Consider the following 17,017-nt stretch of genomic DNA (forward strand, 5'->3'; position numbering starts at 1 on the left):
AGGCAAATGGTGGCAACAGAGGAGGATAGAGAGAAAACAAGGAAAGGGGGATGGGAAACTAGGAGAAACAGACCAGTAAGAGAAAAAGAGCTCACACTTATATAGTTTTCTAGGTATCATAGCTTTCAATGTCCTACATATTTAATAGATCAATTAATCTTCATAAAAACCCTATGGGGTGGATTCCATTGTTTGCTCCACTTTACAGAGAAAGAAAATAGAGCTCAGAGAGATGCAGTAACATGCCCAAGGCCCACCAGTAGGAAGTGGCAGACCTGGGATTCTAATCCTGCAACAGCTCTCCATCTCACTCAGAGTCCAAGCACTGCTCTTTCAATGGTCCTGCACAGCCTCTCGATATCACACCCTTCCACTCTGTACCTGCCTCACTTGGGTCCAACAACTCTGGTCTCCCTGCTGCCTTCCGCACACCAGCCTGTCCTGCCTTTGTACCTGCTATCCCTCCTGCTTGGACCACTCTTCCTGCAGATATCTGCATGGTTGACTTCCTCATGTCCTCCAGGTTTTGACTCAGTTATCACCTTCTCCACAAATGCCTCCTGATTACCCGGAATAAAAATTGCCCTCAGACACCCTATGCACACACACATAATCCTCCCCATCTCCTTACCCCTTCTCTGATTTATTGTTCTCCAAAATGCATATCATTATCAAACATACTACATCCTTTATTTATCTTATTTCTTACTGTATTCTCTTCCCCCAGTGGGCTCCAACACGAGAGCAGGAATGTGTATCCCTTTTGCTCATTGCTGTATTTCCAGTGCTTAGAACAGTACCAAGCATATAGGAAATGCTCAATAAATATTTGTTGAAGCAATACATAAAAATGTACCCAAGCAGCCAAGCTCAGAAGAGTCCAGTTTTACCAACATTGTTTTCTATTTCCTCCCAGGAAACCCACTGGGGTCACTCTTCTCCCTCTGGGCTATGGCGCCTCTGAGCCTGCTGAGTGGCCAGATCAACTCCACCTGTGGGGCGGAGAACTCCACAGGCGCCAGCCGGGCCCACCCACACACCTACTACGCACTCTCCTACTGTGCGCTCATCCTGGCCATCGTCTTCGGCAATGGTCTGGTGTGTGTGGCAGTGCTGAAGGAACGGGCTTTGCAGACCACCACCAACTACCTGGTGGTGAGCCTGGCTGTGGCAGACCTGCTGGTGGCCACCTTGGTGATGCCCTGGGTGGTGTACCTGGAGGTGAGTGAGCCCCAGCTGCAGGCTACCTGTGTGACCGTACTTGTCTTTGTCTTCCCTGAGTTCCTGGCCTTCTGAGCTCAAAATGCTCCCTGCCACGATCTGGGACTAGAAAGGAAGGAGAGCTCCTGTCATTCTCCCTTTCCTGAGGGAACTGAAGCCCTGAGAGCAGCCATTATCTGACATCACTCACCCACATCAGAACCAAGGAGCCAGGAATGATTGTGTTCCTGGGTCTCCAGCATCCAGATGACTGGGCTTGAGTGATGCAACTCATCCTAAAAATGCATCAGGTATCATCTCTGTGCCAATCGTGTCTCAAAGATGTGGGGGGTGGAGGGAGGCAGTCCGTGGGCATCTTCATCGGTGTTTCAATGTATCTAGAGGTGTGGGAATGTGCTAGAAGGATGCAGGACAACAGTGAGGGTGGAGGGCGATGCAGAAGGAATCATAGAAAAACCAAAAAAAAAAATTTCTTTAATGAATAAGAGGAAAAGAGAAAAAAAAACAGTCTGCAAATAGATCAGACTTCTTTTGATAGTTTAGTTACCCTTGGACTCAGCTCTTTTCTCCTGGGTACCAGCTCTCTACAGACTCTGCTACCAAACAGACCAAAGTTTCACATTTATATTTTTGATGCCTCCATTAATAGTAGAGAGCCCTCGCCAGTCAGATAATGCAGCAGGCCCTGGAGAATTCTTCTGGAGAGAAACATTTCTTAAATTTGAAAGTATTTTCATTTGAAAGTGCAAAACAGAGTCAGGAGGTGATCAAGACAAAACATCCATTTGCTAACAAAGGAATCAGGGTGCCTACACCTGTTCAAGAAACAGATATTCTTCCCAGGAAAACATGCAATTACTAAAGAGTTTTTTTAAAAACACTCTAATGTACTATTAATACGTCTCTCCTGCATTGTATATCATGTATCATTTTCAAGAGGTATCCAGTGAAGGATCCAAATGATGCTATGATTAAGAGAAATTAAAATTCATCAAATTAATATCTCAGTTAATATTAATAGTGAAGGTGACAGTTAATTAAGTATGACATATCACAGGAGAGCAAAAACCTCAAACATAGACTGCCTAGGCTGATACCCCTATTAAAGAATAACTGGGAACTAAAATTAGACTTACGCTCTCAAAGGGGAAACATAAAGGAAAGAAATCAAGAAAATAGAAAAGGAAAGGAAAAGCAGAGAAACATCTAGGCTGATTGGGATAGATGTAAAGGCTAAACTAAGGGAAGAGTTGGAGAAAAAAAAACAAGCATTAATTTTTCCCAGTTAGGATAATCCTTATGGCAAAAGATCTTGTAATTATCTTGACTTTTCTGTCAACCCAAACTGACTGAGACAACCTTGAAGTCAGAAGTTATGTCTTTGTTCTTTTTTTTTTTTTTCCCTGTAGTCCAAACACACTACCTGGCACATAATATGTGCTAAATAAATATTTGCTATATGAATGATTAAATGATCTTTTCTGAAATGTATGCATTAGATGGGCAATTCCTGCTTATACCATCTGCAGTCACGTCTATTGTTTCAATGAACTGTTTATTTTTTTTACATTCAATAATAATGAGACTGAAAAGGAGTTAGACACATATGATATTTCTGCTCAAGAGTAAGGCAGATTTAAAGTGCTACAAACCCGTATGAATTAGTTAATGATTCATAACACCACCCATCCCGCACCTCAAAGTGTTTCTGTCCACCCCTACACATTACAAGGATTCTTAAGTCTTTCAGAAGGCTGAATGTCAGAAAGAAATATAGGATGAGAACCTTCACTCTAATAAACATTTTCATTTAATTGCCTCTGAGATAAAACCAGTCTGCTGGTATCTGTAACAAAGCCACTCAAGATCCCTCCTCAACTGTCCATTTGGGGTTGTTTCCAGGACTCTGGATAGACCATATTGGAAAATCTCTGTAGATACTGGTGTAGGATATTGACATTGTGATTTTTCCACACTAGACATCCATGGCATCCCCTGCTAGCCACACTGCCAAAATTGATGATGACCCCCTTCTGCTGAGCATAGAAGAGCAACTGAGCCCACAGAGAGCCAGCATGACATCTTGCCAAAGGCTTACTGGACTTTCTGCAGGTCGCATCTATGAGGTCTCCCCTATGAGATGAGCTCTGGTGAAGCTCTTGGTTTCCCCCTCATAAAAACCAATAGGCATTATGTCCAACAGGTTATTTGGTGCAAGTGTTCAGTAATCAAGAGCATGGTCAAATAAGTCTACAATCATATAAAGAAGATTCGGGAGACATCTCCCCACTGGGAAATGGGCTTTGGGACTTCTTTTTGGTCTTCCCTACTTGCTTTAAAGCTCTAGTCAATGCAACTTAATATTTCTGTACCACTTTTGCCAACAGTCCACTAAGGGTCTCAATAAAAGAACATGACTCAAAGCAGCCATAATTAAGAGAAAACCAGTTAAGATATTAGAAGGTTATAATCGAAAGGACAGGGTCTCCCTAACCCACCTCAGTATATACTTTTCTTCATCTTAAATACCTGCCTGCTTTCTGTGGACCTCAGAAGCAGACAGGATATTTCAATGAGAGAAAAGAGTACTTTGAGCCCTTAAAGGGACTGTGAATATGTAAGTCCATGTGTCTCAGAGAGAAGAGCAAAGCATTATTCTCACTAACTTGTCCTAATGGTGGGACAGTTTGAGTAACTGGTCTAGTAATTACATAATTATACGTAAGGGCTCCCTTGGAAAGAGGAAAGGATGCAGTGTTGACCATAGCATAGAGACTGCTGTAGGCTTAAGGGCCCCCAAGAGGACAGCACAGAAATGAGAAGAACACCGTGTGGTGGCCAAATTCACAGCTTCCTGTGCTTTGATTTGAATACATCTATCTTCTTTGAAGGAAATATTGGCTCATACTGGCTAAATACCTTCCTTCAAAAGAAAATTGCCTAATTTTGCCAGGCGCCAGTATGTATGCTGTAAATATTGGAAAACTTTACTCACTGTGGCTTAAAAAAATAGGAGTTACTTTTCTCACACGACCAGAATTCTGGAGGAAGGGGATTATTGGTGTTGATTCAGCTGCCCCATGGTGTCATCAAGGACCAATCTCTTCCATCCTTGGCAAACTGGCTTATTTCCTACTGCTGCTCACAGGATGGCTGCCATGGCCCTCAGCATCTTGCCCGTATTCCAAAATAGGATGGGTGGGGACAGCAGAGAAAGAGAGAAAACAGCCCTTTCCCTGGAGTGCCTCAAAGCATCTCCTAAGGGACTTTATTTAAGTGTAATTAGCCAAAATTGGATCATAAGGGAAGGATACAGGGGAGGATAGAAAAGAAAGTGAAGATGTGGGTTTTATTTAAAAAGAAGATGCAGTATAAGGAATTGTTGTGAGATAGGCAAATAAAATGTCACAGAACATTGTGCTTCTGGAATTCACCGGGATGAAGCTCATTCCTTCACAGGGTTATGCAATGAGAAAGACTCAGAACTGGGAGTCAGAAGACCTGGAATCAAGTGACTAAAATGGGGGTGACAAGTATACTGTTCCTATCTCATAGGCTTGATGTTAAGCTCAACTGTCATCAATTGAGAAAGTGCTTTGATAACTAAAAAGTGTGAACTATAAATATCTCGGTGAAGACACTTTTAGTAGTAAGTAAAAGAAAACTTAATTCCAATTGACTTAAGCAATAAACAGAATGCACTTTTCCTTCCACACCAGGAACTTTAAAAGTCCTATAGTAGGGTGGGCTGCAGGCACAGTTTGAACAGAGCTCCAGCTCCTTTTCTCTCCAGTTCTCTCAGCTCTCTTCTATGTATTGGCCTTATCCACAGCATAGGGTAGGCTATAGGCCTCACATGTGTACACCACACCATTCACACCAAGAGGAAAAATCTGTGCCCCAGAATTTCCAGTAGAAGTGTTAAGGTGTACTTTGATTGGACTGGCTCCAGGCACATGATTTTCTCTGAACCAGTCACTGGAAAGAAGCATCGGTTGAGCAGAGATGATGTCCTTCCATGGCACACATCAAAGTTCTGCTTAGGAATTTCATGCACTCCCAGGGGAATCCAAGGACTATTGGAACGAAGGCAGAGGACAGCCAGCACGTACACCCCACAGTGGCTTGCACGGCACCGGCCTCATCATTAAGGCACAGAGGAGCCTGGGCTTGGGCAGGGGGACAAACAGGGGCTAGTCAACGATCTTCTTCAGTTTTCTTTGTCTTCAACCCTAGCAGAGAAGTTGAGGATAAAAATCATGCAGGTGATCTCAGAGTAGGTTATATTTCAGAGGGCTCTGGCCTGGCTGTCTCTTTCATTCAGTTTGCAGCATTTTCTTGAAAACTCTTTTCTGTGCCATAACAAATAGTTCTATCTCTGATTCCCTCTCAAGTTTTTAATTTCCTGCTTTAGAAGCTGCAGTCCGTGTGGAGCTCCCTCTCCAAGCACAAACATCCCATTTTGTTCCACTCGGTTAAGCACCTTTTGTGAAGTTTAATGCACTTATATCAGGGTAGAAAGGCAACATAAGCAGCCAGAGGAACCTTTAGAATACTAACTCAGACTGCTTGGGTCCCAGTGTGGACAGGAAAAAAAGACATGAGAATTGAGTAATATACACCAAGCAAAAAAGAGTGGGGGAGGGACATGGTTCAGGCAGGGAAACCCACCACAGACAGTGATCAAGGTCACATAGTGATGATGGGAAAGAGCATGACTGTTTTGAAACAGAGGAATCTTTGACCCTTGTAATGACGTTGATTATAAAAATAAAGGAGAGTCTGCATTTTCAATGGGTTCTTCCATGACTCTCAGGCATCTAAACTTTGAGCAGTTCTGAGCTAAATCTTTTTTATAGAGAGCTGCTTGTTCAAAACACAGATTATTGGGTCTACCCCAGATCTACCAAACCAGAACTTCCAGGGGTGGCCCTGGATGTCTGCAGTAACTGTACCAGCCCCCCTGCACCAGCTTCACTCCTACCTTGGGTAATTTGTGCAGGCAGCTGGCCACCTGCTACAAACTGACATTCGGGAACCACTAATCTGTAAACTGCCCCCCATTTCACAGATGAAGAAATTGGGATTCAGATAATTGGATCCCCTGTCTTGTCTCACAGCAATACCCCTGCACCCTAAAAAGATTCCAAATGGTGGCAAACAAAAATGGAATGCAGAGGCTAGAGAAGTAATTCCATTCTTGCACCTTGGATATCTCCCCAAACAACTAAAAATCCATCCCTTAGAGCAGGAATTCTTAGGGGAGTCCATCAACTTGGATGTAAATAAAATTACTTCTTTATTTTCACTAGACGAAAACTTAGCATTTTCTTCAATTATGAATGTAGGCATCAACCCACAACAGAAGAAATCCTTAGTGTCCCCAATAGAAATCTTAGATTTTTATGTTTTCAAATAGCATTACAGTTGTTGTGGACACCTTGAAATACCATTTACGCTCACAAGTACTTAGAAATTACAGGAATATTGGACCTGCCACCAGGCTTTGTTATTGAATGTGTTATTACAGAAGCATGTATATTAAAATACATGGAACATGTATTTTATCCCATGTCCCATGGGATCCATGGGACACAGAATGGTCAAGGAGCCCCGACCATTTCTGAAGACAATGTCGTGCCCCCTACCTCGACCCCCATTTCCCCGGACCAGCATTTCCCAAACCTCCCAGGCAGTAGAGAATCACTGCAGGGACTTATTATTCTGAGTGGGGCCTGAGAATCATTTTGTTTAACGAGAGCCTCAGGTGATTTGGGAAATGCTGCCTTATAATCAGTAAATTTGGGAAATGCTGCCTTAGGCTGGGTGTGTTGGAAATCAATAGCCACCTGCAGCACCTGAAGACACTTTCTTGCTTACGCCCACCTTCTGCATTGCCAACGGGAGTTAGTTACATTCCTAGCAAGTGAGAGTAACACCACCTGGCTGCTGCAGAATCCTATAGTGAGTTATTCATTAGAATTTAGGAGAAAGGTAGAATCATGTCTCTAAAGAGCCTTAAATCCATCAGATTTTGGTTTTGCTTTTTTTGGTTTTGCTCTAATTTCAAAACTCCCTTTCCCTTTTATGCTCCCCCACACTTTGTCCTTACCTTACCATCAGCCCTTTTCCCATCGTATCATAGTTATTTCTTGGTGTCTCTCTCCTGGGCCCTCAGTTCACCCACACCCACTCACATATGCGTCCCTCTAATGTGCTCACTGTATGCTGAGGCCCTGGGGACAAAAACGGGTTTCACTCATTTCAGTATACTCGCCCAAGCAAAGTGTCAGGCCCTCAATAAGTACGGGCTGTGTGGTGGATGGACGGGCCAGTGCCAGCTGCCCTCCCTCCTACAATGGTAGAATGGAGTGGACTTGTATGCCTCCCAGGAGGGGTACGGCAAGGTGCTAACCTGTGAGAGGCAAAATAGAGTAATCGTTAATATTAAGGGTTTGAAATTCCAGCGTCTTTTACTAGCTCTGTGTCCTTGGGCAAATCACACAACCATTCTCGGTCTCCATTTCTTTACTGATAAATTAGAAATAATATTTATCTCATCGGGTTACTATGAGACAACTGTGAGAGTTAGTTAGGCCTGGGCATGGCCCTTTGCAGCTGTATTGATTGCTTACTCATATTGACTTGATGTGGACTCCAGTAAAAAAATAAAATAAGTATTTTCATTATACATCCCACCAGTTAGAGACTTATATTAAGGAGTAAGGGCCAGGGAAGGCTAAGTGACACCCCGCAGTGGGAGTTACTCCAATCCGCTGACCAGACTGTTTTGTTTTTGACACTTAGCTGAGATCAAGGAGAATGGGGATTTTGATGGCAGAATTACAGACAGGAGAAGAGGACAGCCAGAAAGGGGGGGGGGGGGCACATGAGAAGCCAGGGGGACAGCTTGAAGGGCTTTGGTCGTGAGGGGCTTAAGAACCAGGGTACCAAAAAACTGCTGGATATGTGCTTTCACTAGACCCCGAGGCCAGCAGCCACCCCAGTCTTTTGCACTATTTTTGGAACCCTGTGATAGAGGCGATCAGAGAGAGCGTGCTTTATTTCCTGGAAGAGAAGTGATGCCGTTTGTCACACAAAAATCCTTGATGAGCACATGGTTTCCTCCCTTCCCCTTGTGTCCGTCCATTCCCATCCTTTTCCAACACCTGCCCCTCCCGACTTGATGCACCCCTAGAGCAGGGCAGGCGGTGACCTACATTCCTATGCGCTGTCTGCCTCTGCTGGCTGGGCCACCCTGGGTGGGGTGCTGACCCTTCCCAGTTTTTGTCCCTTTCTCTGCTGTGAAAACAGTAGCCACCTCTCATAGGATTATAAGCAACAATAGAGGCCAGGTATGTGAAGTGCTTTGCAGAACATCAAGACTTAGTAAGCATTCAATAAATGTTAGCTATCAGTATTAATACAGAGTACATCAGAGACCATTCACTCTTCCAGAATGTATTTGCGTGCTGGGCCCAGCTCTAGGAGCCGGGAATGCAGCTGCAAGCACGTCAAAGTCCCTGCTCCTGTAGAATTAAGTAACAGTCCTCTACGTTCCTATCAAATAAGTGTATAATTTGTCCCCAAAGAGCTTTAAGAGCACGGACAGTAAAAAACAAATTCAGTTTTCAGAATCTGAAGTTTCAAAGCTGTAGAAATTCCCGAAATGGGTCATGTGGGCCAGTGACCCATGTAAAGCAAGTTCTCAATAAACGTTAGATTGAATTAACAATGTTAGGATCTCATGATGATCTCTGGCTGTTTTATTTAAGAATGCCTTGCTCCTCAGTTATCATATAAGTTCTTCAAGGACAGGGCCCAAAGTACATTCTTAAAACCTCTTAAAACACATAACAAATCCTCCTTCTATGAACTATTAGGGTCTTCACAACTACTTACTTTATGAATGAATGAATGAATGAATGAGCAAATAAACAGCCAGCAAGCACTGGAGTTTGCTGTTGTTGTAACTATCCTCTCTCCCCTACATTTTCACCCCAGCTCACAGACACAGGCATTCACAGTTTTACAAAACAAAAAGTGGGTTTTACCCAATTTAAGATGCATATTGCATAGCAGACATATGTTAAAATGAGATTTAAGGGGCGCCCGGGTGGCTCAGTCAGTTAAGCAGCTGCCTTCGGCTCAGGTCATGATCCCAGGGTCCTGGGACCGAGTCCAGTGTCGGGCTCCCTGCTCAGCAGGGAGTCTGCTTCTCCCTCTGCCTGCCGCTCCTTCTGCTGGTGCTCTCTCTCTCACACACAAATAAATAAATAAAATCTTTAAAATAAATAAACAAACAAACAAACAAAATGGGATTTAATATACAAAATTCAAAGCTTCTGCAAGAGGGTTTTGCAGCATACAACTATCCTCTGTACCGAGAAAACCGTCCTGGTTTCCTTAAATCAGTGTGCTTTTATGACAGTACAGCTCCCTTTTTATGAGTTTCTCATCCCCAGAATTCCTATAAATTCATATTAGGCCTTATTTCTATAAAGCCAAATGGTTGAACTAAAAGAAATTAAATCCACAACCTAATGGACAAAAACAATGACTTCTTCACTAGTTTGAACTTTGCATTGTTGCTTTTAGACAAAATATCTTTGGTCAGGGTTTCTCAAAATAGAGCCTGGAGATGACCAAACACAGGGATAAAATCGGATGCCGAAAAGAAACAAATCGAAGGGGAAAGAAGTGATTAGGGAAGAGAGGCTTTCCAAACCTTTCTTCAGTGGAGTAAGTCAGGAATGAGTAGGAAAGGGACCCGGCCAGGTAGCAAGAATCTTGGGGGACAAAAACAAACCGGAGCCACACCACCATCTCTACGCGATCGCCCATTTGGACCACATCTGTTTTTCCCTTGAGAAGCTACGTTAGAGGCTACTGTACCTGTTTTTCACTCCCCTTCCTCTTAAGCAGCCATTGGGCCTGCCCAGCAGGGATATCACGCGCACCCAGCTGCCGCAGGGGCACTGAGCTTCACGGTCTCTCCTTGAAACCATGGGCCCCACACACAGAAAGCTGGCAAATGCCCTACAGCCTCGGGACCCAAGGATGGAGTCTATGGACACTCTGAAAGTGACAATCTCCCCGACACATCTCTCTGGTTTGATTAGGTTATGTAAAAAATTTTAAAATAAAATAGAAATGTGCTAGAATCTAAATTAAATTACTTCAATTCCTGAGGCTCGGTAAGCATTAGCGGAAGGAAGCTTCAGAGCTTGGAACCCACATGTAAATGCGTGAGGTCGGGACAGTCCTCCTTGGTGCTGTGAGTGGTAGAGAGCACCTGCGCCCCTTTCCAATCCCCTGCACCCACCTTTCCCCCCACCTCCTGGTGACTGAAACCAGGGTGCCCAAGGCAGGCAGGCTGGCACAGACTCATTTCACATAGGTTCTTACAGATACCGTTCCAGAATGCTTCCCAGTTTAAAACCAGAAGCCAGATAGATTTTCATTTTAGAGGTAAGTTTCATGAAAAACGTGTCCTCTGCTATTCCCTGGGTATAAGTGAGCTCTTCACTGTGCGGAGGGCTTCAGAAAGGCGGTTTTGGCACAGGGCACACAACTGTCCCTCAGCCGGGCCCTTCCACTACCAGCTGAATGTCTGTGGGCCTATCACTTAACCGCGAGGCGCTCTAGCTGCCCCCTGAGTTGGAGCTAGATCTGTAATTCTCAGGCCCTGGCGTACGGGCATGGGGGCAGGGGGCCTGGAGGGGGTATTTACAAATGAAAATTCATCCCCTCCAGATTCAGAGATTCTGACTCAGTAGGCCCAGGGAAGCGTTCAGAAAGGTGTATCTTTAATGAGCACCCCACTGTGGATGCATTTGAGAAACTTTGAGAACGCTGGACGAATTTCAGCTCTAATGGAAATTCCGCAAATTTGTCCTTTCTTGGGTGACCATCTTGAGCAGCCCAGCAGTCCCCCAGTGTCTGCCTGCCCTTGGCGACAACGGTGCCAACCACAGGGAGGGTACGTCGCATGTGCAGGGGAGCCCCGGGAGGACAGCAGAGCTGACTGGGTCGCGGGTGGGAAACACTGACAGCCTGTCTCTGCCGCCCAGGTGACGGGTGGAGTCTGGAACTTTAGCCGCGTTTGCTGCGATGTTTTTGTCACCCTGGATGTCATGATGTGTACCGCCAGCATCCTGAACCTCTGTGCCATCAGCATCGACAGGTAGGGCTGGGTTTCCCTGCCGGCAGGTCTAGGCAGCCAGGTGGTGTGGGAAACCAGCGTGGGGAAGCTGTTCCTGCTATACCGGGCGCCCAGGCTTTGCATTTGAGGGCACGGGGGTCTCGGCCAAGTGGAACTTAACCACGAGGACATCTTCTTCTCTGTCTCTCTCTTTTTTTTTAACTATGGTCTGCAGTAGAGAAGAAACCCCTACGGCAGAAGATAAGCAATCATCCCATAAGTTTCCTAGCCTTTCCTTCCTCCCAGGCCGCTAGAGAGGATTCTGGTTTTGTCTTTTCACCATCCTTTCGGGGCTTTTGTGATTCCTCACTGGGAGCAAAGGGGGCCCAATGGACAAGGACAGAAGGGGAGCTGACAAGAGTTGGGAGGAAATCTTCCTGTTATTTTGTTGTTTTTGGTAATGTGGGGGAAGAAAGGAGGGAAAAGAGGAAGAGGGAGAGGAGAGAGAAAAGCTTGGGAGGATTTGCAAGGAAGGGAGAGAGGAGAGAAGTGAATGGGGAAAAGGGCAATTTTAGGAAGTATGGCTGTGATCTCTTTATTTATTTATTGCCTTCATAGAGTTTAAGGCAAACAAGTAAACAATGATGTCTCTTTAGAATTGCTTTTCGGTTGCTGGAGTGGATCTCTGTGATTGTGACTCAGATCCGCAGACGTTCCACCCCGAAGAGCGGGCTGCCCTGGCCATGGGCGCCTCTGTTTCTCATTTCCCCTCTTGTTTTGTTTCCTCACCTCTTTCCCCCTTTCCCCTGCCTGGGCCTTGGACTCGCCCATGGCTCCCCTGGACATTTCCCAGCCCACAGAGAGCCCTGGGGAAAGGAGTTTGCTCTCCAGCCCGAGGCCTCTCTTGCTACTCAAGAGCCTTCCACCTTCCCTTCTCTGAGTCCCCTCCTGCCTCCCTCCCCTCCACTGTCCACCTCTTCTCTCTCCTCCGCCCTTCCCCCTAGCAGTGCCATCCACCCTCTCCTTAGCTCGAACAGGGGAGCCCAAACAAGGTCTGCAATCACTGAGAACTTATCCGCTGTGCTGAGGCTTTGACACGCGCTCGCTCGTTCCATCTTCACAACTCAGCCGCTACTGTTATCTTCATGTCCAGCTCTCAGGGGAACTAAGGAATTGGCCTAAAGTCACAGGCCTTGTATGGAGCAGTGCCAGCATTGGAATTCATGTCTCTCTGACTCTAAGTTCATAATCTTGGGTTTTGCGCTATGCCCCCTCAAATCTCCAGCTACACCCTTAAGATCTCCCCTGAGTTTCAGACCATATTACCACCTAGATAGCTCATTGGCTCCTCAAAACATTAAAAGCCAAACCATCAAAGCACCAACCCATCTTGACTTGCTCATCCCTTATGGGGAACATCACTGCCTTATAATCTCAGGTTTTGTCCCCTTCCTCTTCCTCATCTCCCACATTGAAGTAGCCAAGGCTTATAGACTCCATTTTTTGCCATTTCCCCCCCAGATTTGCCCCATCTTTCCTTTCTTACTGTGCCTGCTTATTTTAGGTCCCTAGGACCTGTCACCAGACTTCTGCCACAGCCTCCTAACTGGGTCCTACACGCCACTCTCAGAATCAGTGTCTCCTTGGCCTGCAGGATAAATGTCAGAATGACCTTCACAGCCTAGGAGTCAAAGTTTTCTGCATTTTGGCCTCCATCCATCTTCTCAATCTCATCTCTTTCTGGGTTGCCCCATATTCCTCCCTTGCCTCAAGGTCTACCACACCTGCCCCCTGCCCCTCGAAGCCCTTGTAAAATTTTCTACAACTTGGTTCAGTCACCCCTCAACTCTCACAGTGCTTTCTCTGTAACTACCTCAAGGCATGTCCAGCCTGCCTCTAGCTAGAAGTCCTAAAGTAGGTCCTCCTTTCCCAGTGTTTGACGTTTGCACAACCCAGGGCTGTGCCCTCTCTATCAACAGCCTAAATTCCCTTTTGTGTGCTGAGATGGGAATCTTGAACAATAACCAAAGAATGGACTTGCAACCCCACCTTCTAGTGCAGACTAACCCCCACTGCAGACCAGCCAGTCAACTGGATAGTCTTTTGACTTTTATTACTGAGAAGGAGAATTAAAGAACGTGTCCATAAGACTGGGACTTATACCGTTAAAGAACGTGTTTAAAAATAAAGGGAGATAGTCACATAATTCTATAAATACTCCCCAAAACACTGAATTGTACACTTTAAGTAAATGAGTTGTACGATATGCGAATTATATCTTGATAAAGCTGTTTTAAAATGAAGGGATAGTTAGGGATTTTATAATATATTTAGCTCTCTGAGAATAGAACTCTGCTCAGAACATGTAAGTCTTTTGTGTGATTTCTGGACACTTAGTACCTAAATATATAAGTGACGTAAGAAACAGACTGCCTCTGGTTTGCTCATCACCACCTTGACCACCCCAGACCCGTACAGTAGTCCTAGCTCCTTTTCACCTGTGCGTCTCCCTGCTGTGCCTGTTACAGACGTTGAACAGAGCGTATCACCCGAACTGAGTGGTCCTTGCCTGAAGGAAGCCAGTGTTTCTAGTACAACTATGTACATTCAGCAAGAACATGAGCGAGTGGGTGAGATCAGCCTTGGAGCAGGGAGCCAAGAACTGTATAAAGAGCTACTAGGAGAGGTTCTGGGGCAGCCCCCTCCTTGCCTCCTGGCTCCCAGCCCTACTCTACCCGCTTGAGATGGTGCCCACACACTCCACCCACACACATTCACACGCGTGGAGCTGGCAGGTGAGGTCGTGCCCGCACAAGCGTTTGAGAACTGGATTCAGCCAGCGTAGCTTTGCGAACCTTGAGTTGGCCAGGAGAGGGTGCCTCTTTCCAACTGCACAAGAGCACCCTGGACCGGGCACAGCCACGCTTGACATACACTTCCACAACCAACAAGAATAAACCTTGAATTGGCTTCTGTCCCATAGAGGAAAAGCCCCAGAATGCATTGCCCTCACTACCTGAAATCTGAGGAACATGCCAAGCTTTAGACCCCCGTCAAGAAGGATGCTTTCTTCTTGGCTTGTACATCGACATGAACCCATCCTCACCAAACCTCAGATGTAGCCTCTTCTCTGTTCCAGGAATGAAAATCGGCCTTGGAAAAGCTGTCTCCACCATCCTTCAGGGCAGTGAGCAGTGCACAGCATTAAATTCTGTTCATGGGATGCCAAATCGCTGGTCAACTCATTAAAAATGCAATCATTCACACAGACCTTTGGTCTGCACACAATGCTACTCGCCAGTCTGACAAACTTGACCAAATGGATTCAAGCATTTCTTGGCCGTGAAGCCTTGCTATGTAGTAACAGGGTAGTAAGAGCTAGGAAAGGACGTTTTGAAAAAAAGCAAGTAATACTATTGTCATTAGATTCTTAGGCATAGCCCGGGATGCCTGAATTAATGCTGCCTTTTCTTCTTTAAAAAGCACAAGCCCCTACTCCCCCCACCCCCACCCCTTTGGCTCCTTGCCTCCCCAGGGGGCCAGCCCCCTCCCACAGCATCCTGGGTCAGAACGAGCTCACGGAGAGGGCTGAGAAAGTGTCAGAGGAGGAGGACACGTTCTGAGCGGTGAGAATTAGAGTCCTCCGCTAGGGGCCCGGGAATAATGCAACCAAATTCATTCACCAGGGAGTTCTTTAAGTGGCTCTCAAATGGCACCCATCACACAGGCAAGCCTCCCGTCTTTGCAGCAGCACAATAGGTACCAGATGAGTCACAGGCACCTTGGATTTTTAGTTTGCATCTAAATAAGCACTTTATATTTGCAAAGGGCTTTCCAGTCATTTGCAAAAAGCTTTATCCTCCAACAATTCCACTAGGGGAGTCCACAGAACTAAAGATTTATTGAGCCCCCTGTCTGACCAAATAAAAGGTGGTGAAAAGCAGCCCTCACAGGGCTCTGGGGCTCATTAAACCCAGGCAGGGAGTTAGACTCAGGCCCTCCCGCCCAGGCCAGGCTCTTTCCTCCCCCACCGCCAGCTTCCCGCGGGGGCACCCACATCAGTCCCACACACACACCTCCCAGCCTAGGACAGGGCTTCAGGTGGAGGTCACATCCCGCCAGGATCCCGAGACGCTCAGTAGAGAGACAAGCCTGCAACCCCCCAGTCACAGAACTGGGGGTCAGAAGGGGCATCAGAGCTTAACTCATTTGTGCAGAAATGTCACATGCTGTAGGGGCTCCCACAGCCTCTGACACAGGTCTGGGACTGGAACCGGAGTCCCCTGACTCCCCCATGGTGGAAGTAGGGATGGGGCACCAAGAACGAGCCCCTGGCCATGCCAGCAGCCCACCACTCTTGGTGCTGTTTCCTTGGAGTAAAAAAGGCGTATTTCCTATGTCTTCAGTGCCATGGCTCCTGCGAGCTAATCTGAACTTGCATGAGTCTAAAAGCAGCAACCATCAAATAGCTACCATTTCTGTAGCACGTACCATGACCAAGCTAAGAACTTTTAATTCTTGCTAACCCTTACAGCATCCCAGCAAGATAGGGGTATTGTGCTCATTTTCCAGTGAAGAGTCTGAGGCTGGACCGTGTAGCTTGCCCAGATCACACCACTGGTAGGTACAGGAGTAAGAATCCCATCACCCTCTTTCTTCTATGGCGTGTGACCTGACGCAAGGGCGCCTCCCACAGCCTGGGCCCCTAGCTCTGAACCCCCCACAGCCTGGCTATAAAACCCGGCTCTACCACCTAATAGCAATGTGACTTCTGGCAAGTCAGTGAACCACTCTGGGCCTCGGTTCCCTTAACTGTTTAGTGGAGATCATAGCAACTGAGTTATTACAAGGATGAAATGAGTTAATATTTGTAAAGCACTTCAAACAGCTGCCTGGCCTATAGAAAGTGTTATATACTTGTTTGTTTGGTAAATAAATACATTTAATCTTCCTCTTCATGTTCCCAGCAACAAGGGGCAGATACCCATGCAGACACTGATAGGGATAATCACAGATCCCTCGGGCTAGCACAATAATATGACAATAGTAATAACACCGTTTTTTGGAATGCTTAATAGGTACCAGGCGTCGTGCTAAAAGACTTCACAGAGATAATCTTATTTAACGTTCATAACAGCCCTATCCGGCTGCATCATTACCCCCAATGTACAGATAAGGAAATTGAGTCTCCGGGTGGCCAAACTCTGGCCCAGGGCCATTGCAGCTAAAGGGAAGAACTGGGATTCAGACGCTAATCAGTCTGTTTCCAACCGCCACGGACTTAGCTACCTTGCACGCTGCCGGTGTTCTGGCCACGCCAGACGGAACCCGGCGAACTAGGAGCTCCCAGGAGAGGAGACGAGGGAGAGAGAGGGGTGCGCGCAGAGTGGAACAGCGCGGTGAGCGCAGCGGCCGGCCGCAGACGCCCCAGGCTAGCCTCCGGCGCGCGTCCACGCCCAGCCCTGCCCTGGCTGCGGCCGGTCACCTGCGGCCGAACATTCGGGAGGAGACCAGAGGCGGAGCAGCCTGCCGGGGTGAGGAGTCAGGGTCCCCGCAGGCCTCCGGGACTCCGCCGGGCCGAGCCTTCCCTCCCTGCCTCCCCACGGGGCCCGGGGAACCAGCAGGTGAGCGGTGAACTTCTCACCCGGCCGC

The 17,017-nt window shown here is 46.6% G+C and overlaps 1 protein-coding gene across 2 annotated transcripts in view; it reads left to right on the plus strand.

Moving 5' to 3' along the window:
* The first annotated feature begins 951 nt into the window (after positions 1 to 951).
* Positions 952 to 17,017, plus strand: part of DRD3 (dopamine receptor D3) — a 32,772-nt gene continuing 16,706 nt past the window's right edge. For both annotated transcript variants that reach the window (XM_026500285.3, XM_026500295.3), the window contains exons 1-2: positions 952 to 1,221; positions 11,295 to 11,407. In XM_026500285.3, coding sequence (XP_026356070.2) covers positions 952 to 1,221; positions 11,295 to 11,407 — 383 coding nt within the window. The remainder of the gene's footprint in view (positions 1,222 to 11,294; positions 11,408 to 17,017) is intronic.

Source organism: Ursus arctos, unplaced genomic scaffold, assembly GCF_023065955.2.
Source record: "Ursus arctos isolate Adak ecotype North America unplaced genomic scaffold, UrsArc2.0 scaffold_4, whole genome shotgun sequence".
In the NCBI taxonomy this organism is placed as follows: Eukaryota; Metazoa; Chordata; class Mammalia; order Carnivora; family Ursidae; genus Ursus; species Ursus arctos.